General features: G+C 41.7%; 1 protein-coding gene across 2 annotated transcripts; it reads right to left on the bottom strand.

The window, feature by feature from the left end:
• Positions 1 to 1,258: 1,258 nt before the first annotated feature.
• Positions 1,259 to 25,057, bottom strand: LOC105205350 (xaa-Pro dipeptidase). 2 transcript variants are annotated; one of them, XM_011174706.3, is made up of 9 exons: positions 24,788 to 25,057; positions 19,003 to 19,198; positions 12,816 to 13,055; positions 5,751 to 5,812; positions 5,634 to 5,678; positions 2,417 to 2,686; positions 1,856 to 2,300; positions 1,614 to 1,765; positions 1,259 to 1,543 (listed from the first exon to the last, which is right to left on the bottom strand). In XM_011174706.3, the coding sequence occupies exons 1-9, from the start codon at positions 24,814 to 24,816 to the stop codon at positions 1,510 to 1,512; spliced, it is 1,473 nt and encodes a 490-aa protein (XP_011173008.2). In that variant the 5' UTR covers positions 24,817 to 25,057; the 3' UTR covers positions 1,259 to 1,509. The 2 variants fall into 2 exon arrangements, 1 of the variants encoding a protein (XP_011173008.2); XR_005574421.1 differs by lacking the exons at positions 1,259 to 1,543; positions 1,614 to 1,765; positions 1,856 to 2,300; ... (3 more) ...; positions 19,003 to 19,198; positions 24,788 to 25,057 and adding an exon at positions 2,813 to 5,624 and having other exon boundaries at positions 2,486 to 2,686.
• Between the last annotated feature and the right edge of the window lie 610 nt (positions 25,058 to 25,667).

The raw sequence follows: 25,667 nt of genomic DNA, 5'->3' as shown, positions 1-25,667 counted from the left end.
CTTCCGCTTCGATCGCACGCGGCTGGGTACCGTTGACACTGCGACACGTTCGTCATGAGTTTACGGTGCACGTGCACCGGGCTTTCTTTCTGTCCCCGCCCGCGGCACGTCTCGGCGTGTTACGTCAAACGTGTGGTCCGCGCTCCACATTCTCGCGACACGTATTTATAAACCGACCGCGAGCACGCCACTTCGATCGATGCCGAGGTGTGTGGGTACCGAATGATCCTAATCGCCGATCCCCTTCGAGATTCCGATTTCTTCGCGAGAAACGAGCGAACTGGTCCTGGGGGTCATCGCGCGAGATTAAACGACTCCAAGCTGAATTATAGACATATCGCGAGTAGCTTCACCTCGCCTCGTAGGCGAGATCAGCCGATAGCGTATTTTCAGACCTACGCGAGCTAATTGTGGTATATAATGTCCACCCAGGGATCGGTGTTTTATTTTTACACGCGCGACTCTTCGTCACGGCCCGCTTTCTCCTCAGCTTTCTACGGCATTTTCACCGAAATTCTCGTGAACAGCCGATAAAATCCTTTAACGTCAATGCCTCCTTCGTTATCGTTAACCGTTTGCCTGAGAAAACCGCGCGTTTATCTTTCGTCGCGCGAAATCGGAGACGCGAGAGAGCGCACTTCGGCACTTTGCGATCTGTCAGCGCAATGGGCCGCACGGTTCGTTGACATTGATCGTTCGATATTATGTTACTCTTCTGTGAAATTCAAGATGAGCAGCTGTGACACGCTGACTGGCTTGACGTTTCGCGTGTCGATCGTGATGTGCAGCGGCACGCGCGTACGTACACGGCGGTCACGCAACTCCAACGCGCTTACGATAATAGCCGCGCTTAGAACGCTTGAACGAACGCATGACATAATATATGCGGTGCCACAGTCGGCACGCGCAAACTTCCAATCCGCGATGAAAATCCGGGACATAAAAGGTCATGGCCCAGACGATAAAAAAGTGTCCACGTGTAGCATCGGATTAAGCCTTAATTCCCCGATTCGTGACGCATCTCTCCAAGTTGAAACTGTTTTCAATTCCGCCGTTAGAAGTCGCCAAGGCTAGGGTCCGAAATAGATGTCATTCGGGAAAATAAATGACTTTTGCCGATGATCTTAAATCAACCTGTCTTGGCCTAAGTCATTATCATAGAAAGTCCTACACGTGCGGGCGCGTGGGTTTAAAAATTCTTTCTTACAAAATAGCCATCGAAATATTGATGTAACAATGTATCATAATCATCGCGGTATAACGTTACTTTATGGCGTCTGCTTTATTCGTTATGTTTATGTATAAATGATGATCGTTACAAATATATATCGCATATATATATATATACAGTTTTGCATCTCGTAAGAAATTATATAAATGTAACTTATTATCACAATTGCATTTATGCAGTTAATATGTATTAATAATAAGCGACTTGCTCAACTTTCTGTTCATTTATCCTGCAAAAGGATTTCCTCCGATATATTTCTGCGAATCCTTCTTGATTAATCAATTCAGCATAAAGCTCTCTATTTCTTCGACTCTGAAATATAAAATTGTAAAATAGTTTTCAATATTGACAGTACATAAATATACGCAGAAAGGATGCTTACGTGCGAGGAACTTCCGTCATATTTTCCACTCCGGTTTCCGTTATAAGAACATCATCCTCAATCCTGACGCCGCCAAAACCGCGGAACCTCTTTAGCTCTTCTGGCACGAGGAATTTCGACTGGTTTGGATCGGCGAGAGCTGCATCGAGTAGCTGTAAGGAAAATTATTCCATGTAAACACTCGAAAGAACTGGTTCTCTTCCGTATAAAAACTATTCGCCAATTATCTTTGCTACACTTACGCAGTCTACAAAGTAACAGCCTGGCTCCACTGTGAGAACCATTCCGGCGAGCAATGTCCGCGCGGTTCTCAGCTTTCTCACTCCCGCGTCCTTCGAACGTTCAGGACAACCAGGCAGATAACCACCGACGTCGTGCACATCCAGTCCCAGCAAGTGGCCCAGCCCGTGAGGCTGGAACACCTCGTTCAGACCCGCTTTTATCATATCATCGACGTCGCCTACCAGCAGTCCGTCTTCCTTCAGCGACGTCAACATGACCCTGTTCGCCAAAAAATGCATGTCCGTCCAGGCGACTCCCGGTTTCGCAGCCGCAATCACCGCGTCGCGCGCCTTCAGCACCGCGTTGTAAATCAACTTTTGATCCTCGGTGAATTTACCATTGGCCGGGAAACTACACGTGATGTCGGCCGCGTACCCGCAGTAATTGCCTCCCATGTCGAACAAGCTGTATGACAGAGAGAGGGTGTTACGCAAACGTTGCAACACGCAATATTGTATATGTATGAAAGCAGACTGTAATGAATATTTCAGCAACGAATATTTCACGAGCTGAAATCTTACCACATATCTCCATCCTGTATGACCTTATTATTCGGCGCACCGGCGTGACCGTAGTGCAATATAGAGGAATTATGTCCGGATCCACAAATACACGTGTAAGACACGTGCCTGCACCCTCCCACGGAGTATATGTAATGTAAAAACGAGGCTTCTGCTTTGTATTCCGAAATCCCAGGGCACATAGAGCGCATTATGGTCTTGTGCGCCTCCGAACTTATCTTGCACACATACCGCAATACCTCAATTTCTTCAGGAGACTTTATCACCCGGCTGTATGAAACAAAAAGAAGAATTTACAAAGACTATGCCTTACAAAAATAGCTATAAATTTTTTGTATACGTTTATTCCATTTAGAGTACAATGCTTTACTATTTATTAAAGGAATATGTAATTACAATTGCGTTTCACTGCAGCTTCATTCGTAAATTTGCACATTCGTAAAATACGTATATCCTACGCGGAACAATTTATAAAGCATCTTCGGCGATATCCAGACTTTGCGACAGATAAGACAGCAATTTGTCGTCATGATCTACGAGTTCTGCCAGTTTCGCGTAATCTAGACATGCAACTCGGAAACCCAATTTCCTAACTTGACGTTTCCTCATCACCTGCGGTCCCGTTAGCAGCCGCGTGTTCCAGCAATAGTATTCGGGCAAGTAGATTAGAATCGCGGTATTGACGTTTCTTTTTTTATGCAGATTTAAGTTGAAAACCGGTGTAGACTTTAAAAGCGGGTGTATCAGAACATCTAAAATATAGAAATTTATGAGGGGCAACTTGCTTAAAACCACGCTTCTGCTCAACTTGTGCTCGCCGCCTACCAAGTGCGCCAGTGGTTTGTATATTTGATTAACAATACCCCTAATTCTCATGTCCAAGCCTAACGACTTTGTGTTTCTGTCTAAATTGATCGGGCTCCCACGATAGTCTTTGCATTCTAACGACATGGCCGCGTCGAATAATTTCAATTTATCTTTCAATCGATTGACAATAGGCGCGTCTCTTTGCGTTTGCAACCTATTCATAAGGTACGAACTGAAAACTTTGTCTAAAAGCTTAATGGGATATCTCTCGAGATACGTGCAGGAGAGAAAAATGTCCAAGGCGTCGTTCAGCTTCAAATCTGAGAATCTCACGGACATCACCTCGTCGAACGTCTTCCAAAACTCGCTCGAATCCGGTGGTTGTAGATTCAGCAATCCGAATGGTGTGAGAATGGGGGACAACAACGTAGGCGGAATTTCCATTCCTTGTCTTATAAAATATTTTCCACATTCCGCAAGAATATATGGATTTCTAACTCGTAGATCTTTACAGTAATTCGTGATAGAGGCGATTAAATTAGGATTCTTCATCTCGGTACCTTTGGCCGTTACATATCTCGCCAACGCCTGTTCTATATTCTCGTCGACGTATTTCTTCGTGTGCAAACCTCCAATAAAATTGACGAAGTCTTTCTCTTTGGAAGTGGTCATGCTCACGCTTGCCCACTTACTGGCGCTCGACAGACATCCCTTCGAGGACTCCATCCCTTGAAGACAATTCAGTATACTGGCTATCTGCGAGCCGGTCAACTTCAACCACTGCTCCGACAGTTTCTTTTCCAAAATGATCTGCACCATGCTCTTACTTCGTTGGAAGTATTTCAGTGATCTGAATAATGGAACCAGTAGATCTGGTTTAATATCCTGTTCCCTGCACGCCAAACCTACCCACAACGTGTCGATGCAGTTTCTGTACTTGGAGTTTCCGTAATTGGCCAAGATTTTTACCGCTCTGATTAATTGCGACACGGTGAGCTCGCCGTCCGTGGCTTTAATCATGACTTCGTTGCATATCCGGTCTTTATAAACATTTGCCGAAGGATTAGATCGGTCTCTCTTCAGTGCCTTTAGTCCTTGTAATATCGTCTCGCTATCTTGGCTTTTGGCAATCAGATTTACAAGTTGCTGCAAAATGACGTTTCTATTGATGACCTCCGCGGAAGATTGAGCGTTCGACGATGTCTTCCGGTATCGATGCCACCCGCTTTCCAATTCTATCATCTTTCTCAAACTTTGAAGCGCTATTCGACAATTTATCTCGTCGGCGATCCTATTCTCCAACAGGGAATAAACTCCTTTGCCCGCGTTCCCCGAGTTTATCGCATTCAGAACCTGTTCCACGTCCGTATTTTTCAAACGCTCGATATCGGAGCAATAAAGTATCGCTGTACCTTCGTCGGTCTCTATGCTGATAGTATGCTTTAAAGGGCCGTTCTTCATCGCGCCAATCGTGCCAATGGAATAAGGGGCATTCTCCTTAGGAATTATCGCGGATTTCTTATTTTTATTGGACGATTTAACGCTCCTCCGGATTGGCTTATCGAGGATTGGCTTATCGAGGAGAGCGTCGATGTTGGTGATCCTCTTGACTATCAAGGGAACTTCTCGTATGCACGCGCCTTCTTGCACGAAGATATTCGTCTGAGTCAACTGCGTCCCGCCGTGATCGCGCGCGCTTGATTCGAACCATCTCTTTTTAAATTTACAAATCAGACTGAACGGCCGTGCGAATACCCTCGCAGAAAAATTCCCCCCGCTCGAGGCTATCATCTGTAATAGCAATTGCAAATGCAGTCAGAACACGTCGCATTTCTTAATAAAGCATTCCTCTTTTTACCTTTCCGCGTTACATTACGAGCCTTACATATTCAATATTATAATTCACTTAAAAGACGTCGAAGGACTGATAGGACTGATATTTTCTTCTTTCCAATCTTCATGCTTGTGGGACGTTAAAACATTACGATTGCAAAATGTAAGTGGGGAGAGAACTTTAATTATTTAGATTATTATAATTGTACTTTCACACGCGGCAAATTAAATGTAAAATTTAAAATAGTCGATGTACGTTCATAACCCAATAAAAAGTTGTCAGAAGATGTACCGATGTGGCGTACGAGTATGATTCCACGAGCCGACCAGCCGATGGCGACACTGATTCTTTGAGGCGCATCGATGTGCGATATAAATAACAAAAACTAAACTCCGTTCTTTTAACTATTATATAGTAACTCAATGTGATTTTTTACTTTAATAATACGTATACATTAATTATATTGTAAATATTCCAAATGCGTTATTCGACATCCGCGTCTACGCAAAGTTCGTTTGCTATCGTCCGCTGCAGCAAAATTTATTTATCTGAACAAAATAAAATGAATATACTTACCACTCGCATATTTCCGGATACAAGAAATCATTATTCACCGTGAATCTACGACAAGAAAATTCGTAATTAAGTCGTTCGTGTTTCTATTTTAACCGTGATTCTCATTGTCATACTTACTTGTCGATACCGTCGAAAGTCGCCTCGCGCGCCAGCAATCCGCTATCGCTGTTTCTGCCACTCTGCAATGCGCAAAGGAAAGAAAAGGAACGATATCATCGTGTAATCGGGCGGTTTGGGCAGCGCAGCGACGTGCGACGACGTGCGCGAGCGAGCGGGATATCGTGCGGGTCAAAGTAAAAGCAAGCCTTACGTAATTCGGATTCGAGTCAAGAATAGAGAAAGCAGTCCTCATCCGGTCGGAAGCGAAACAAACGTTTCTGTGCCATCGATTTCTATGCTCGCGGAAGGATACGTGCGTGATAACGTTACGTGTTTCGGCCGTACGATAACGTTCGCATAAATTCTTAATGCGTCATGTATTAATTAAGCGATAAATCGCTATTCTTAACATTATAGCAGCTCCGCGTAATACTCGAGTCTGAAATATCAGTTTCCTCGTTGTGATAATTTCAAAATAAATTTTATTCGTTTATAAAAATAATAAAAATGTGTGTATCAAGGTTTTTCCGATATCGAATCGAATTGTCGAAACAAAATTAACAACTTTTAATTACAACATAATTATTGCTACGTAAGATTTTAATATACATATAGAAAAACAATATTAATTATACGTATAATATAAAATCGTTTTAAATAAGATTCTGAAAAATTGTCAATGTACGTAATTTGAAATTTCTTATGTTCGCCACATTTCGCGTATGTAACAGTCCCTTGCGCAAAACCGATTTTCGCATGGTGCATGTCAAATTGTGCACCTGTGTAATGACGCTAGTTAGCGAGCGCACTTTTTGCGCACGCTTGCGATATTAGAGAGCAGCTAATCGTTTTTCACTGGAGAAATAAAAATGCACAGTCGGTTAAATAGCAAGTACCGCGCCGCGAGTGTGCCCGTCAGCATTTGTCGTATCGGATATTGCGAAAAGCCGCGCGACGTAGCGCATAAAAATATGCGGTAGCAATACTATGTTTGCAATGTAATCATAATTAGAGTCGCGAACGGCACCGCCGACCGTGCGGCTGATCTGTGAGAGACACAAACGTTTAACCGTATCCTGAGAACTAGTATATATAAAGTTACTGCGACAACGGGCTGTTTACTTTACCAGACCACGATGGATTAAACGTGCAATTACACGTGTAACATTGCAGTACTTGATAACGCGACGATTCGCGATATCGCGCGGCGTGCGATGGAAATAAAAATTTATCACGCCGTTGAAATTTATTTACGTTAAATGGTTTTCCAACTTTTCCTGAATCGATATCGGCGAGCTTCAAATGATATTTTTTTTTTTTTTTTTAATATATAATGCATTTTACAAAGGTCACAATCGCGGCAACCTCCGCCATCTGTTTCTATAATTAGATATTTTATTCCGTGGCACACGCGCGTGCAACTGTATTCTCGTAGGGACGCCTCGGTACCCATGATGCTACTGCTAGGCATGAAAGGTTGCATTGTGACTCGGCCGTCGTCGATTATAACCGTGTGCCTATTTCTGCCGGGCGCACGAACGAGCCTCGGCTTTAATCTTGCGTTCGACCACCACCGGGGATCATGATGTAACGCCCTGTGCCCGTACAGTTCCCAAACTTGTCTCATTTGCCATGCAGATACCACGTATCTCGCAGTCTATCGGCAATCATAAATTTCTAAACCGATATCGATCGAACGCGGCTACATGCGCGTCGACAAGACCCTCCGTAGCCGGAGGTAGGAATTTTAACGAGCCCCCGTGTGCACGTATATAATAAATCGCGCGCGTATATCAAGCTTAATTTTGACGAGCTCTTGCTAATTTTAACGACCAGCAGTTTTCACGACGAAGAGGCGATTCTGTACTTTGTTTAGATTTAAAGATCAAAATTCGGCATTTTGTCACGGCTCTTTTACATATGGTGACTAGTATACACGTGCGCGATAAACACGCCGATGTGATAATGCTATTCCGAACGGCATGAATCATTTTGTTTCCATTCGTATTTATCAGCCATTAAATGAGCTTTGTCACGCATGAATATCGCATTGTCAAATGCTAATCGGCTCGCCGAGCATTGTTTGCAAACAACATTTAGCGGGTATAATTAATGCTTAAAGCGCAAGGATAATTTCATATTAACAATTTGACAAGAATAAAACAGTCATTTGTTATCGCATATTTTCATCTTATTACTGTATCCAAAGCAAATATGTCAATCGCATAATGCGTAATTTATTATACTTACAATTAAAACGGAAACATTAAAATTATGCGAGATAACATAACCGTGTCGCAACATCAGATTTCGCGTATCTTACATTGTGCAAATGTTACGTTAATCTTTAAAAATAAACCAGACCAAAGATTAAGCCACAATTCTTTGAAATAAATGTAAAAAAAGTTCTCTCTCTCTCTCGGTTACATGAGATGTTGCGTCAGGATTATATTTAACAAAGCGCAGATCGGCTCAGTTTTCAACTCTTAAATAACGAATCAATAGACATAGAGACTATTTGCTCGACGTTAGAAGAATTATTTCGAAAAGATTACGAGTTTATATCTTCAGAGAGAGAGAAAGAGAGAGAGAGAGAGAGAGCAGAAAATATTAAAAATAACCAGGTTTTGTAAAGTTATTAAAACTCTTTACCTATCTAAATTTGATCATGCAGTGTCAAATGACGCGAAATGTCGAAATGTCTTGTGCAAAGGAGTTCAATCCCGATCTTACGTGCGTCGAACGCTTTGTTCTCTCACGCATTTCGAAATAATGCACGACCGTCGCGATTGCCTGCGCCAAATACCGTGCGTTGCTTCATCTCTTATTCATGCCCGCCGTTCCCGCGCGTTTCAGCAAAATAACACTCCCCGCGAAGTCATTAAATATTGATCTTTCTCAGCGGAGTTTCGCGGCAATTCGATTTATTGAGCCGACACAGAAAATAGGGGGAAGATTCAAGGCCACGGAGTCTACGTGGCACTGCTAGAAACTACTCAGCGTCCATGTGCTAACACGCAGACCAGTCTGGAGACGGGTCCGGGTAAATAGTAGAAATAACAAAACTCGAGTCCTCGCGCCGAAGATAGTCTCGATATTAGACACTTCTCTTCATCGGTGCCGGCTGATATAACGACCAGCCGGCCGTTCCTGTCGTTTCACCAAGTTTCGAAGAATTCGTAGAGTGAGAGCGAATCGATTTTCGATATGGACAGCGATATCGACAATAGTTTAAATGACCTGTCTCGCGGCTATTGTGGTGCATTAATGACATCTGCGAGCTTGGCGCTTTCGATCGATCCCGGCCGCGCTGGGACAAACACTGACAGCTCCTATGTGAATTTGCCCGACGGGACGAGTAACGTACGCTATATAAACACAACATACGGCTCAATGAGCAAGTCGGCCGATAATCGCGCGTTACGATTCCTGGAAAACGCCAGGTTTTTGCCGCGCACGGGGCCTCTGTGAGAGTTTCCTGGTTTCACGTAAACCACGCAATGTCTCTGAAATCGCTTAATGCGCACCGCGGGAATCACAAAATACTCTGAATTGCCCCAAATTGGCTTAAATTGCGTATTCCCGCGTAACCAGTATATTAGCAAAACTAGTTCCGCGAATTTAACGAATGTCTTTATTATCGCGATGCACAGGTCGCTTGCATCACGACGGAAATCGCGAAATTGCCATAAAGATGTAATGCATTTGGTATATAAATCCGCATCTCTAAACTTTATATTTCCCGAGAGAGTCGATGTTTTTCATCAATACTGATAATCGTGCAGCCATCGTAAACTATTACATCGCAATATCTATTATCGCGAAAGTTGGATTTATGTGTCGTATCTCTCTCTCTCAAAACAAAACCAAAATATAAAAACAGATTTCATAGATTGCTCTCTGTTTGTGTAAAATTGGAACACAATTCTCTTATTGAATTTTTTGTTTATTACTCTTAATTATTATATAAAATTACGATACATGTTGCATTTATTTACAAATTAGCTGAGAAAGTAGTATTACGGGCTGAAACAAAATTTTTACATATATTAATAACATATATTAATAAATATATTAATAAATTTTAATAAATATTCGTGCAAAAATTCATTTAGATCTACTACTCGTTTAAAAATTATTTATTTACAACTGTAGCAACATATGATCACTTTGCTGTAAAAACCATTATAAATCAATTTTTTGATGTTTTCTTCTTTGTAGCTGGTTGGACCAAAATTTGGGATCAAAATTTTTTGTCGGTGATTAGGACACAAAGGAATAAATCTAAAAAGCCACCAATTTTTTAATTTTCATAACTTTTAACTCGTACTGTATAGCCAAAACTTTCTTAATAAAACTTGGAAGACAATTTCTAAAAATAACAGTTAACGGAAAACGTCGATACGTATGTGCAACTGTAGCAGAATTAGATACGCAACATCATAAAAAAATCAATCTTATGATCTTGGAAAATTTTGTATATAGAAAAAACAGTATCAAATATTAATATCAAATTAAAACTAATTCATTATATGATTATATTCTTAGTTTTATATGAAATAATGATAAATTTGTTTATACGTAATTTAATCTTCTTTAAAAAAATTTTACATCTTAAATTTCAGTAAAAATCATCTGAAAAGCACAATATGATTGTTTTAATAATAACAGTACATATTAAAAAATTCTTATTTTTAGTTTAAAGATTTTCTGTTATAGTTTTCCTCTAAATTCATGAAAATTGTTATTGAATAACGAGAATATATATTTTTTTGAAACTGCAATGTACAGAATTCTTCATATAAGTAAGTTATGTCCGTTTAACGCTGTATAATCTCATATCAATATTTAATATTGCGAAAATGAAGGTATTTACAAAAGGAGAATATTTTTTTCTATGTGGACAAAAAAAAGTAAACTCAGAATTTGTAATTTAAAGAATTTAAAATATCTAACACATATCTGTATATTTTTTAGATTTTAAATATATTTGTAGATTTAGATATATAAGAATCATAATATGTAGGAGTTTTTTTTGAATACGATCAATACACAAACATATCCCATTGTCCGAAAACCGCCATTGTCGAAATAATCTACTCTATTTGAACGCCCTGCTATTCGAACGTTCTATTATTCGGACTAGAATATCTCCTTGTAGAATATTCCCTCTCTCTTTCTCGTTCTATTGAAACAACTATACTTCTACAAAGATGAAGATATAAAGGATAGATATCAGCTAACGGGAAACGTCAATACGTATGTGTGTGACTGTGACTGAATTAGATACACAAACTTTATAACAGTCCCTATCTTGCGATCTTAGAAAATTACTTTCTGGAATAAAGCGCCGATTTTTACGATCGACTTGTTATTAACGATATCAATTATCTATACAACCTGTGTACCAAGAATACTAAAAGGTTTAGTACGGTTTGCTGAAAATTGAGTATTCTCCGCATTGCCGATTGCAATCGAGGCCGGTCGTATCTTCTGGACTCCGTGACACGAAATCTATTTGCGGCATGGCGCTATCAGATAAGCGTTCCACGTAATGTAGGTGCTTGTACGGTTCGGGTCGTCCGTAATACTCGCGGTCACCCACTTACGTTGTCATTGATGCACCGCGGTTATAGGGACAAATTGTTGGTTGTTAGATAAGCGACCGGTTGAAGAATTTATCGCTCGTGTTTTTCAACGACGAGTTTTCCGAGGGACGAGTGCGCGCGAATCGCGATATCGGTGTCACGAGCGAAGCTATGCAAATCGCCGAGAATCGGTTGCGCTTGTCGTCAGGTTACAGACACGAGGTCGCGAATGGAACAAATATTCCATGTTATTATGGTCTCATCTCGTGCGCTTAGCGTGTCATCGGGCTTCAGCAAGGTAAAAGTGTTACACGCGCTATCGTTTCTTCTTTCATAAAACCGCGCGTCTTCGGCTACGCTGCGGCCGCTATTTATATTCTCTATCGCGATTTTCTAAACTATATAAAATGGACCGAGAATAAACCGACTTAAATCAGAGTCCTGACGTACAAAAACAAGCTGCAGGAGAAACAGAAAATAAATATGGGAGCTCCAAACACAGCAATGAATCTGTCCGTTTTCCCCCAACCCTCCGTTTTTCTCCCGAGAGGAACGGCAAAAAAAAAAGTAATAAGTGCGATGTATCTGCATGCATACGGGCTACTTGGCAGACGAGCTTGAGCGCGTCGCGTCGCGTCGCGTCGCGTAGAGCCAGGCGTAAGGAATGCATTCTGGGATTCTGCTAAATCCACCGTAATTCTAATCCGCGTAGCAACAGGGCGACATTTAAACGCGCGCGCTCATGCACGCGGTACTTCGCACGGGGGGTATTATACGGCGGGATTTTTGCAACTCCCATCTGTGCAGCGCGCTATACACAGAGGAGAACAGGACTGGTAAGTCATCCCAGGCAGAGGCGACGTCAAGCGCGATGCCCCCGACTCGGCAAACATTCGCCGCGAATCGTGACAAATGCGCCGCTCCGCGCCGCGCCGCGCCGCGCCGCCTCGTGCGAACGAGGTGCGATCTCCGGGACGAGCCTCTAATTGGAGGTGACAATGCGACAAAAATTCACATGCGGTTCAACGTATTCATCGAATGTTTGGCAGAGGAGAGGGAGTCCGGGAGTCATTGCATTTTAATGCAGGCGGAGTCTCGCAAAACCAGACCGACGCAACTTTCTCGACACATTGTAGAGGCAGACAGTCGCGAAGGAGGCGAAGGTAAACGTCACGAGGCATGCCGCAGTGGATCGCCTTATTGCGGGACGCACACATGCACGTGGAGGAGAGGGTGCTCAACCTGGGGATCTCTTCGATATCCTCGCGATCCGCTCTCCCTTTATTTCATATCACGACCGTGTCGCGCGTCATCAGCGAGGAACAAGTAATTTTAATCAAAAAGATTGAGGAAAGATTGTGTAATCGATATCGTAAAATCGTTGCGATCCTCAAATTCCGACTGTCTCCAGGCTGAGTACTCTCTTACTCCCTATCTAGGGAGAAGGCAGACAAGAAAGCAGCCGAGGGTCCATCTGTTCCCAGGCGCGACTTACCAGCGTGAGCAAGAGCTGCGCTCGCTTTTCCTTCAGCACGTCCGCGATCTCGTCGGTGTAATGAGTCTCGTCCACGCCGTAGCGTTTCTTGAAGTCGTCCAGGGTATAAAGCTTGCCCTCCCAAATCGCATACTCGGGCGGTAACCTCGGCACGAAGAGGGTCGAGGCACCGGTGGCGAGGTCGAGAGCGCCGTAGCAGTCTGGCTCCTCCACGCCGAAGCACCATTGAAAGAACGACTCCTGATAAAGAGAACAAACAAAACTATGTACGAGTCGCGAAAGAGTACGGAAGTCGCAATAGCAACGTTGAATAATAGAGGGGCTGGAAGAAGAACGTAATAATAGGGGCTCGACGTCTCTTTAAATAACTAACTCTAGAAATAGTGTCCACGTATGAAAGTGTATTACCAATGTCTAACGTACAAATTCTCTTTCGTCACGATATATCGTATACAAACGTGGAAACGTCGCATTACATAAAAATTACGAAGCGTAAATAAGGTGGTAAATGGGAATAATAATGGGATAATGAAAAATGCAAAAGATACATAGGTATACGCGATGAACGTTTCTCCTTCTATTGCAAAATCGATAGCCGCTTGCATAATCGAGGTGAAGAACGGCCGGCGTTCGATGAGGACTCGGGGAACGTCCCAGGCACGATATTTACGACTATTTCCAGGCGGTGCGGCGGCGCCGGCAGCGGCGGGCAACGGTGCGGCGCGGCGCGGCGTTCTCGTTCTCGGAGGCGAGCTCCATTCTCGAAATCGAATGTCGCGGTATTTATTCCACCCCGACTTCCTCGTGCAAATAGGTCATCACGCGATATTACGTGAGAAATCGATGCCGCCTCGGCGGCGCACGCCGACCGTGTGTTCGAGAAGATACGTTGATATCGTATACCGGGGAGAGGAGGGAGGGCCACGTCATCGAGCTCGAGCCGATGCCCAGGTACAGCCGTCGGAGTCCCGGTTGTCAAGGAGGCTCTTCTCTCAACTCCTGATAGACGAGTAGTTTCGCAGTCGTGCGAAACCAAGTCCTGGCGCGTCCGTCGCGTCGCGTTGCTCACCTTTACGGACGATACGGATACGGATCGCCAATTACGGCGAACGGAATTTCTCTCTGCTTTCAATATCGCCGACTCTTTTGTGATCCTTTCTTCCCCCCTCTCCCTTTTTTTTTATTCCGTCTTGAACGCGATAAAAATACTGCAGCCGATTCTCCGCGGCGATCTCACGCCCGGCCGGGCTCTTGAATTCTCTCCTCGGAGGCTTCGAAAAAGCTTGTACAGGAAACAGGATCACGCGAGTGTGTCCGAGCGCGCGCGCGCGCGCGAGGCGAGGCCTCCTCGGCGCTTCCCCTTAGCCCGTGATGGCCGAAGCGGAAATGCCGTTCCTGGTTTCCATCGTTCGGTGCCGTTTTTATCAGTCAAATCGCCGCGATCGCATCGGATGCGTAAAGGCGCATCCTCGAAGATCTTCCCACTTTTTTTATGGCATGAACGTTCAAACTTTCCCGGAACATTCAGGTCAAAAAGTTTTTTGTTCGTGGACTTAACGGAGGAACTAGGCATGAGTAAAAGAAAAAAGGAGAGAGCGGGTTCATACCGAGAAACGGCCAACATTATTTATCTCGGAATCGTTAAAATGACATGTCTCGTTTTCAGTTTGACCAATCCCTTCTGTCTCACGTTGCTAGCTGATTATAGCTGGCCTAAACTAATTACATTTAATTTATTAATAAAAGTAACATTCCACTTCCTCTACTTAAAATTTATCTAGATGGTATGTTTATTTACAAGTGAGATTTCTCTGAATGAAATTTCGCTGATTATCAACGGTAATGGGCTGTTGAGCAAATAGAATAATTCAGGGTTAAAACGAAAGAGGTGTGCGCTCGCACGTGGAGATGGGGAAAAGAGAGAGAGAGAGAAAAAAGAAACGCGGCAGGTGCAGTCGCGAAGAGAGAATGGATATCTACTACATATACCTGATGCTATAATATTGCATCTTTAGCGACATTGGCGGAAGCAGCATCGCCGCCGCCGTTGCCGTCGTCGTCGTCGCCGTGAGTTCCGAAAAATCCGGCAGATCGGAATTCCAAGGGTGAAGCGATGAGAAATGAGCCGAGCAAGCCCGTGCGAGTCGTAACGCGTTGCGCCTTGTTGTGTTTGGGTTCAAGAGCTGGGCCATCTCACTCGCTCCGTCGCCTGGCCGCTCTCGGGCTCTCATTTCCGTTCGATGCTGAGAGAGAGAGAGAGAGAGAGAGAGAGAGAGAGAGAGAGACGGAAGACGAGAGTGAGTGAGAGAGCATCTTGAGAACGATCAGCCATCAGGTCAACGCGCTCTCGGCGCAGCCAGCAGGTATTATCTTAAAGAAGTTCTGTATATATATGTATATAGATATATACAGCCGCACGATATACCGCGTGTATCTCGCAAGCATACTAGCAGGGATAAAATCTATTGCCTTACCGCAGCTGCTTTCATACAGGGCGTTAACGAACGATTTTTGTGCACTTTATTCGCGGATCTTCCTCGTACCTTGAAATATACCTTGAAATATAATAATCAAAATCATCGAATCAAAATCTTTTTTTTCTCGCTAAAGTTTTTTTTTTTATTAGGGTATTATTTTAATTCACTGAATTATTCAAGAAGTATTATCATTATTATCGCTGGCTCGCCAAGAGAATGGCGCATGTACCGGGCGGGAAGCCAGAAACGCATTGAGAATTACGACGACGACGGCGAAGACGGCGACGGATTAATGCATAGCTGCATTAAAAAAAAATCCGGCGACAAAAGGGTCCCGTATTGATCGCAACATCGCGCAACAATAGCATCGCGATATCGAATTCAGCACGAGTACGTCGTTTTAACTGTCGAGTGAACGGAGCGAGCGCCGCGCACAAAAGAAACGAGCGGTCCGCTATTCGCCAAATTAGAAACTGGAACACCATCTTGATTGCATGCATACATGATGCTCCGCAGTAGCACCGGATGTACCAGCCGCGGACCCAACAACAAATCTTATTCCCATCGACTTTTTTTTCTACAAAAAGATTTCGCCAGACCCGCCGCGTTGCCCTATTTTCAATCTCCGTCGTCGAGTATTATTTCTTTCTTGAAATAAAATTACAAATTACACATCTCCGTTAAAGCTACTGAAACTCGAGAGCGAGCGGATGGAGGTACATTTCTCTCTAAGCTCATAAACTCGACGCAAACGTCGCGTCGTCTGGGAGGATCAACAATGACGCAAGCGTAGCACAAATTCGAGCTGGTCTGGAGCATCTCGAGATAACGTTTACGCTAAAGATCACAGCGCAGTAAAAAAAAAAAAAAACGTTATAACCGATAAAACTGAAACAGGAAGCGAATCCTTCAGTCGCGATCGAGTGCTCTCTCTTCTCGAGAATTTGCTTCGCTTAACAATGAGTTCTGTTTTTCTTTTGCGCGCCACCGCCTCAAGCCACCGAGATACTATCTGTGATTTGACTTTGTTACGTTAAAAATTTCCATTTTTTCTCCGCGCCGTATACGAAAATTTACCGTACGAATTTACCGTACGAATTTAGTAAAGCAAACCGATTCTCGAGAAGCAATTTGGACCGCGAATTGTGTAGCCGCGTTTATGCTAAATGCGTGTGATTGTCAATTCATGATAAACATTGAATGCAACACATACACGTTAGATTAAAATTGAAACGCGCGGCTGCATAGTAACTAAACGCAACTAAGTAACTGAACGCAGCCTCGTGAATTCCATAGCGGTTTGTGAGGTAAAGAGCAAGTTACACACCAAGTGTCGAAAATCATTGAAATAGCGTTATTCTCAGATTAACTGAGGCTAACAATGGCTGTAATCTCAATGAACAAATTCTGAGCAGTGTAAGCTGTTTGCACCACCTGTATACACACAAAGATCGCTCGCTGAGCGTAGAATACAATCGGCTCGGGTTCCACCATATATCCAATTCACATGAGAGCACAGAATATATTTTAACATATGCACCTGGCATGTGTGTGCTCGGCAAAAATTTGTTCGCGCTCGTATTCCCTCGTAAAATTATTTAAGTACAAGTTGACAGAGGTTGAAAAGAGAGATGCACAAAACAAAATGAAACTCGTTAAACTTCTGTCTATATTACTTATTTCTTATTTATTTTTTTACTTTTATCAATAAATGTTGCTTATTAAAACATTGAATGGGTACGCTTTAGAAAATAGCCATGCATTCAGCAACTTTCCTCGTGTTTAATGTGGATAAATGAGATTTTAGTAGCTCTGCCGGGAGTAGAGGGAATAAAATTTTGCTTCGCGGCTCACTGAAAAATTCACGGTCAAATCGCTAAACAAAGCGCGCGTACGAGCGACTTTGGAGCACGGACGGATGAACGAGCGGCCGTGTGTTTTTGTAGAGAGCGCCGTCCGAACGGTACCTCAGTTCTAGTAAAGCGGGTTTTAAAGGCAATCTGCCAGATCGTCCGTCTGCGCGCCAGGAGCGTGTCTCGACCGGATCGTCGCTCGTCGATTTTCGGCGACTCGCGCTTTGACGAGAACGTGTTTTCAGCGCTGTAAATGCAGCGGAACTCCAGCCACCAGAATAGTCCGGTGGAGCGGTTGGTTACTCAAGTGAAGCGAGAGTTCATAAACTTCCAAACAGAGCTACTCCCCTCCCTCCTCTCGACAGATATTTTCCACGCCATTCTGATCCGTTGCATTATTATCGCCACGGTACTGTTACTACGGAAATTAAATTAATCCCAGAAAATGTGAGAGTTCAGCGGAGATACAAGAAGGCAGGTGACTGCATTGTACATATACAGCAGATAGCAGCCAAAGTAAAATATCACGTTGTAGAGCAAAGTCGTACGCGTTTACACAGTTTTATTTTACTAAGAGCTCCACGATACTTATCACGCTAGATAAAACACGCGAGATAATGTTTGGTTTTCACATCTTGTAAAATTATCTGATATCAGCCAGGCTGCGCGAGTGAAGAGAATTCTAAAAAAAATTATACTATAATGAATTACCAACGATGAGTTAGCGCGAGGCAATGAAAACACTTCTCGCATTTAATTGATTTTATTATCGCACTTATTTTCCTTGGTATGTTGTCCGCTCCGTGTTACGTTTTAATGTAACACAAACATACTCTAATAATAAAAAAGTATAATTTTTCTCTTTTATAATTATATTCGAATGTTCATGTATTTTCGCGCAGCTTTAACATGTTAATTAAAACCAACATGCCATAAACTTTCGCAGGTATGTATCATCATCATTCCAATCTTACCGATGACTAATTTATCAATGTGCCTTCACACCAGTCGCAGCCATATGGCGATAAACAATTCGAGTTCGGTAAATTGTATTTCGCGTGGCTTTGCGATCACCCTTGTCGAAATAAGTTTAATTAACTTTCTCACATCGATGCGGAGCTGCGAATACTTTGCAGCGAAGTTCAATTGTCTTCACGGTCATTAGTTCGGCAGGGACGTACGACAAACAACCATAAAAGTCAGACCACGTAATTGCGGTTGAATCTTCGGAATTCCCTCGTCAGTCGCGATCGCGGACTTTGCTTTTTACACGGTGTTTCTGAGAGATCACGGCAAGGAAAAACCATCTCTTCTTTGATCGCGATTTACGCGAGTCTAACGTCTAATGATTGTGGACGATGATGTAAAGTCCAGTAATATGATAAATTATTCTCTTACGAGTAAAAAAAAAGTTTCCAGTACTGTCGGATTTTATAAACTGCATCTAATTGTAAGTCTGCATTTAAAAATTAAGATTCGAAATTGCACTGTTTTCTTAAAGTAAAATAAAATACTACGATACGAGTCCAACATCTAATGATTGTCAATAATGATATAAAGTCCATATAATATGATAATTTATTCTTTTAATTACGAGTAAAATTATTAATGAAAAATATTGTTTCGAATTTCATAGACTACATCTAAATTTGTATTTTAAAATTAAGATTCGAAATTCCACTGTATTTTTTAAAACAAACACTGAGGTACAATAACATTTTTTCTTAAATTAAGAAACTGTTCACGCGATTCGTCTGAAAAATTTAAACCTTGCGCGTGTTGGCGTTTTGCAACACCCGAGTCGATTACATTTTCGATCTAAGAAAGGGTATGACACAATAGCATGTAAGTACGCACCTGTCTGAAGGGCCAATTTATGTCCGTGTCGTTGAAGGGAACGTCCACGCCACCTTGAAGAACGACGAAAGTGCCCGGGGCGGTAATTTCATTGTTCGCTCGGAGACGTGAGATGAGTCGCTGGCGATTATTGCGAAAAAGGGACGTGGGCACTTTAAGGGTCTCGCCGTTCCGCCAAAAATGTGGTCTGTCGCACCTAAAATTACGACTCTTGCATTAGCGAATTGCGGCATTGTGGAGGAGAGATGAAACGATTGTCTCTTGTCGATTATGTTAATGAGAAATAAGAATTGTTCCAATTTCCTATTGAAACTTTAACCTGAATTCTGAGCTCGTGATATATTGAAAATCATGAACAAAGCTAACGCGAAAGCATTGAATAGAATCATGACGTTACGATACGCTGTTCGCAAATAATTACTTTGCTTGCGATAATATCACTAAAACTTTCTAAAAAGAAAGTAGCCGCACGCTCGTTTTGCTCTGCCCGTTTAACTCGTCAGTGCCTCTACTTTTGCAGCGCGGCCTTAGAACACTAATATTTAGGTGATTCATAAGAGTTACATCACGGAAATAATAAAGCGTAATCGTATGTGCACAAGAAAATCCATGATAAAAAAAAAACTTGAAAGCGAACACACAATAAAACAGAATCGACGTACAAAGCGCCTTACATACGAATGAATTAAACGCGCCGATGTCGCGCGTTTCTCGAGACCTTCGTCGCGCGAATTTGTTATGGCTTTGATTTGAATAAACTGCGGATAAAAGCGAGCGGACGCGCGAAAAGGTGAAAAGGAGCGTAGGAAAAAACGGCCGGTGGCCACACTACTTTTAATTAGCATATTCATGTGTTCAAAAACAATAAAACAGGTGTAGTCTGAAACGTCTATCTCGGCTACTAGAATTTTTTTTATTTTTTTTTTTTAAGATATATTACTCTTGTACTTAATTAAAAATTTTAATAACAATTTATATTACTTTCGAATGTTTCGAGGCAAAATTTATATCGGCGTTAAGGGACCTGAGGATCGTGTTTCGAGGATCGGGTGATGAAAGAACGGAGGCTCTTCGTGACGCCTGCAATAAGATCGCACGTTGTAAGACGACGTGCTCGATATTCGGTGGCTAGTAATTACACAGCACGAGCATAAATAGAACACTCGAGACGCGACGCTTATTCTCACGAGGGAGCGAGAGAGAGAAGGAGAGAAGTGCAGTTTCGTGCGGCCTCGCGTATACGTATTCGGTTTGTATTTTAAGCCGTGTCATTGGACGACTCGCGTCTCTTGACTGACACAATTCTTGTTCTACTATATATCCTCTCGAGACGAAACGCGTGACGGCGAGCACAGGAAACTCGGAGTGCCGCTAACGAGATACACGCGCGGTAATGTGTACACCGCACGCTATACTTAACCCTTCGCAACCCCGTGGCCGCCCCGCTGCCGCGTTTAAGCTTTCCTAAATTCCGTGCGTATACTAATTTAGCCGCGCAGGATCGCGCGTCACTTTTAATGTCTATTCAAAAATTATATTTAACTTGGCAGTGACAACCGAAGTGAGAGAGAGAGAAAAACAGAGGGAGAGAGGGAGGAGAGAAGGAAAAGTTATGCACGTGTATGCAATGACATACGCTTTTTCAATTCAATGTTATGAAATGGACTTTTTCTTTACGCGAATATGATACACGCGGAAAACTTTATCGTCGCACTAAGAATAGCGATTACTCAATTCTTAGTCTTTTTCTTGTAAGTAACCGTTATCTTTGCAAAGAATATTTTGTTGATAATGGAATCTTAAAATACACTTATCATTTATTTGAAATAGGTAATATTTACATACAAACTTCTGTGTGCATACAGAAAAATACATGTTGTAAACCTAAGTGGATATTTCTTATTTCACATATCTACACAGAAAAAAATTTAGTATCAAATCAACAATCTTTGTTTCATAATATATAAGCAAGAATATAAAATCTTCTTGAAAGAATTTATAATCTTAAACAGACATACTTTCTTTACGTCAAGAAAATTTTTCTCTTCGTGTAAGCAAATCGTGTCTGTTTACGATTATAAATTTTTCGAAGAAGATTTATATTCTTGTTTATATTATATAATATATGAAACAATGATTGTTGATCTAATAATAATTTTTTTTCTGTGTACACATACAGAAAAAAAATTAATATTAAATCAACAATCATATTCTCATGTATAAACAAGAGTGTATAAAATCTTGAAAGAATTTGATAATCTTAAACAGACTTAACTTGCTTATATGAAGAAATTTGTTTCATACATGAAAAATTTTGTTTCTCCATGTACCTAAGCAAGTTTGTATGTCTGTTTAAGATTATCAAATTCTTTCAAGAATATTTTATATTCTTGCTTGTATACAAAAATATGATTGTTGATTTGATACTATCTTTTTTCTGTGCAACTATTTTATAAATCCATACGTCAAATCTATTACAAATCTATTATAAATTTACCAGAAGCAAATTTATTCAAAATACATTCTAAATAGTAATTCAATCTTCAACCGAAAATATTAGGTTAAAACAAAAATTCGATTATTTTGACTTTTTTACAATTTTATAATATTCTTTGAGAGTATAAATTCTTTTATTGAGTACATAATAATGAGTTTCTTTAAAAAGTTGCTCGATTGTCTTTATCTCTGTTAGAATTATAAATACGATTTAAATAAGATATAAAGAGAAAGAGGAAAAGTGAGAGAGAGAGAATGCTACTTGACATTGAATGATAAGTTTTTTAATCACAAAAGCAGTGAAAGCATCGTCGGTCAAATGTACGATCGGTGTCTTTTACTGGTTTTATGCGTAAATACTGTCGCCAACTTTCCTCGACTTGCGTACGTGAAATACGCCGTCGTGAAACACGCCCGACACGAAGATTCCCAACGCAAACACGCTCGCGAAGTAAAGCATTTCAAACACAACAATTACAAGTCCACAGTTGTACGCCGATTAAGGATGTATAATCGATACATTCTCAACAAAAAGTGACTTATACTATTGAGAACAAAACAAGTTTTAAATTTTTAGTATGTATTATGTTCCATGAGATGACTATTGGTTTCAATAGTCCAGACAGTCTAGTATATAAAATTAAATTAATGAAATGTTTCTAACAACCATTAATATAGATGTTAATTTTACATATTGTGTTCATGCACATTCTTAATTTTGCCGGATGTGACTGTACAATTAGACTACAACTAACCTTGAATGCTTACTGCATAATAAAATGCTTGAATTGTGCCTGAAAACTTATGACAAATTAGTTTTTAATATCTTTATAACACTTTTAAATCAATTTTTTAATTGTATTGCCAAATTTCACATTATATTTCTTTAATTCATAAAAAGTCATATTTAATCTTTAATTATAAATGTACATTAATTAACTTTTTACTTGTAAGAATGGATACAAAAATCTTGGTGATTAAAGTTGAATTTTTGCAAGAACATCTAAATAGATTTGCTCTAATTATTCATATAATTATTGAAATATTTATTTAAAGTAAGCAGTTCAATTAAGTTAAAAATATCACAAAAAATCTAGTCGTCTCGTAGCCAATCTTTTCTTTTTATAATTTTATTTGTTTGAATTATTTATTCATGATATATTAAAATGTCATAAAACATCTAATTTTTAGTAAATGTATATAAATATTGTTTCTATCTCTAGGCTCTATTTCAACTAATTATTTTTTCCAGCATTGCGATAAATCAATTTTAAATTTTAATATATCTTTATTTTTATAAATTCAATACAATTTTATAATATTAGTTTCATTTTAAATAATACGCTTTATCATTTTTTATCACAGATTGAAGCATTTTGATTTTTCGATCGTATCTCCTTAATAACTCCGTTCCGTCTGACAAGCTGCGTAAATAAAAATTCGCGTCGCAATATCGAGCAGTCGCGTTTGATACGAACTTCTCAAAACATAAAGTAAATCGGCGCGCGAAAGATTTACGCAGCTGAATAATCAGCGCGATGACAAGTCGTATCAAGAATTTTTGTGTCCCGAAATGTAACGTCGTATTATTTTACACACAAGGCGTTACGTCATCTTTCCAACTAAAGGGGAAAAATTAGCATGGTTATCTAAGAAAGATTACGTCGTTTCCCCTTACGATGCCGATTTAGTCTACGCTAGACGCTGCAATAATCTTGTAACTTTTGGCTACGTTATAATCGTTACTCTTATCACGCGTCGTGCAAATAACAGCATTGTTTATCGACGAAAAGGACAGACGAACGCGCCAGCTTCACGTTACGTAAAGCGCCGGCATTGAAAAAACACGGCTCGAAATTTAGGGGCCTGCAAACAGCGCCGATAACGACCCGCCGCCGCGCCGTTTCGTTTATCGTTAAGTGCGATATGACGTACATACATAATATCACATGACTGCAGCCGCAGAAAGAAACAAGTTAGATAGTACCTTGAACCTCGTTCTACTCCAGTTACGTCATCGGGAAACAGACTGGAGCAGAGGCGAGTCCTCGCTTTCTACTCCAAAATTTTGGAACGCTGCAGGTCGATATCCAATCACCATGTATCAACATTACTGGACAGGCAGAAAGAAAGGAAAGAAACCGCGCAAGGATAAAAGGTTCCGACGACGCTGCTCTGATCGCGAAATTTCGACTCCGTGTCGCTCTTTTGAAAACGAGACGCGAGATCGCGTTCGTACGAATCGGTGGCCGCGTCTATAAATAATCCGCAGGAAAGTTAAACAAGCTGATTTCGCGGAAACCGTTATGTAAAGAATGCAAAAAGAGAGCCGTGTGTATTTTTAAGAGAGGTCGCCGCTTTCCGCGTCGCTCGCTCGCGCGAAACGGCCGACCACGTGCTTAGCATAATTACGAACAATGCAAACGTAAACAACGCGTCATTAAATGCCGCATGCAAGTCGGGCAACCTAGAAACCTTCTTTAAAGCGCGGCCGTGTTTTCTACGAAGAGCTGCCGCACTCTACGGGGGGAGGGGGGGGAATAAAGACGCGTCACGTCCGTCGGCAGTACGCTTTTGCGTCGTCAAATCTTATTTTTCCTTATGAAAACGGAACGTGTAATAGGCAAAAGTAATTGAGGGTTGCGCTGTATAGCAGTTTGCCGGTACCGCTGCCGCGAGGGTGAATCAATCAACGTGAGGAGACCTTCAATTATTTTGACCTACTACACGCGACGTTGTTAGGTGGCCGCGAGGCCTTTGTAGCATAGTCCCAGCCCAACCCATTCGTTACATCTCGCACGAGTACTGTTATCAGAGAGTCCAAGGGTCAACGCGATCCTAACGGAGCGCGGATATGTCTAACCGCACGTATAACCTCAAAATCCGGCCAGGCTAGGTCGGCGGAGGGAAAACGAACACCAAACGGGAAAGAGCGATATATATGCCAAGTGCCACGCGGGCGAGTTCGTAATTCGCGATTTTGCAATTCGTTCCGCGACCTATTCGCGCGAGCATTCCGCGTCGATCGACCAACCGCCCGTGTTGGGAAATCCGTGCACGCTCGCCTGAGGCCGATGTGATTTCGAAAGAAATCCCTCTCGTGCTGTAAACGCACGAGAGAAAGAGAGATTGCTCCGATTACTTCGATCACATCTGTCGAAAGCAGCAACGGAGCTCGTTTCTCGACTTTGCGCACGAGCTCCGAATGGAAACGCTCGCGCTCAATTAAAGCCGCACTTCCGCGAAGGGCAATGACACAGGGCGTAAACATGAATCGTGATGTACATACGAGTCCGCGCGGCTACGCTCCGCCGCCATGTTGCTCACGAGTGTTCGTTGCGTGTGCGCCCCGCGTCGACGCGTCGTCCGAGACGTCGGTGATCCCCGTACTCTCGAGAGTACGACCGTCGGAATTTGCAGGAACGGTCCAGGTGGTCACTGCGCAGCGGCACCGTGTTTCGTGTTTCTTTATACGGACGCGAATCGCGCGTATCAGCTTTGTTATCGGTGCGCGACAATGACACTACGGACGCGCACATCTGACAGCTCGGCACGCAGTCACGTGGTCGTCGGGCACGTGGTAGTCGACGCGTCGACGCCAGCCGATGGCGACCGAGACGCCCTCGTTCTGAGCGCGGCCGATGACGCGATTTGACGCAACACTCTCGCCGACGAAATACCGGGATCCAGTGTTTACTAATAGTTTATCAAATAAACAAAACATGTCTTTGAGATTTTTCTTGCCTTTTCCTGAGATATCTTGCATTTTTTTCGTAAAGTTTTGAAAAGATATCTTTTAGAGATTTACAAGTCGATTTACAACAAGATATCTCGTGCAATATTTTGAAATATCATTCAGATATCTGCAGATGCTTGAAGAAATCTAAAAAACATCCTACGTGACTAACATCTTGAAAATATCTTTTAAAGTGTCTTTCAGATGTCTGTAAACATTTTTTTGCAGAAATTCCAAGAAGTTTTATCTTTGTATAGAAAATGTTTTATAAATATTTTATTTTTACTGTATCTTGATATTTTACTATATTAATAATTATCATAATTTCTAGTAAAATTCTACAAAGTTATTTTTCTATACAAAATGTTTTATAAAAACATTTCTGTTAATTTTACTATTTATATCTAAAATTATACTGTACTAATTATATTGT

This window comes from Solenopsis invicta, chromosome 3 (genome assembly GCF_016802725.1).
Source record: "Solenopsis invicta isolate M01_SB chromosome 3, UNIL_Sinv_3.0, whole genome shotgun sequence".
NCBI classification, from domain to species: domain Eukaryota; kingdom Metazoa; phylum Arthropoda; class Insecta; order Hymenoptera; family Formicidae; genus Solenopsis; species Solenopsis invicta.
This window is presented reverse-complemented; position numbering and strand designations above follow the sequence as displayed.

Coding starts and splice junctions, on each gene's coding strand:
- LOC105205350 (XM_011174706.3), bottom strand. CDS start 24,816: ATGGCGGCGGAGCGTAGCCGCGCGGACTC. Junction 13,056..19,002: donor TAAATTGGCCCTTCAGACAG/GTGCGTACTTAC, acceptor TCTCTTTATCAG/GAGTCGTTCTTTCAATGGTG. Junction 1,766..1,855: donor GCTGTTACTTTGTAGACTGC/GTAAGTGTAGCA, acceptor TTTTCCTTACAG/CTACTCGATGCAGCTCTCGC.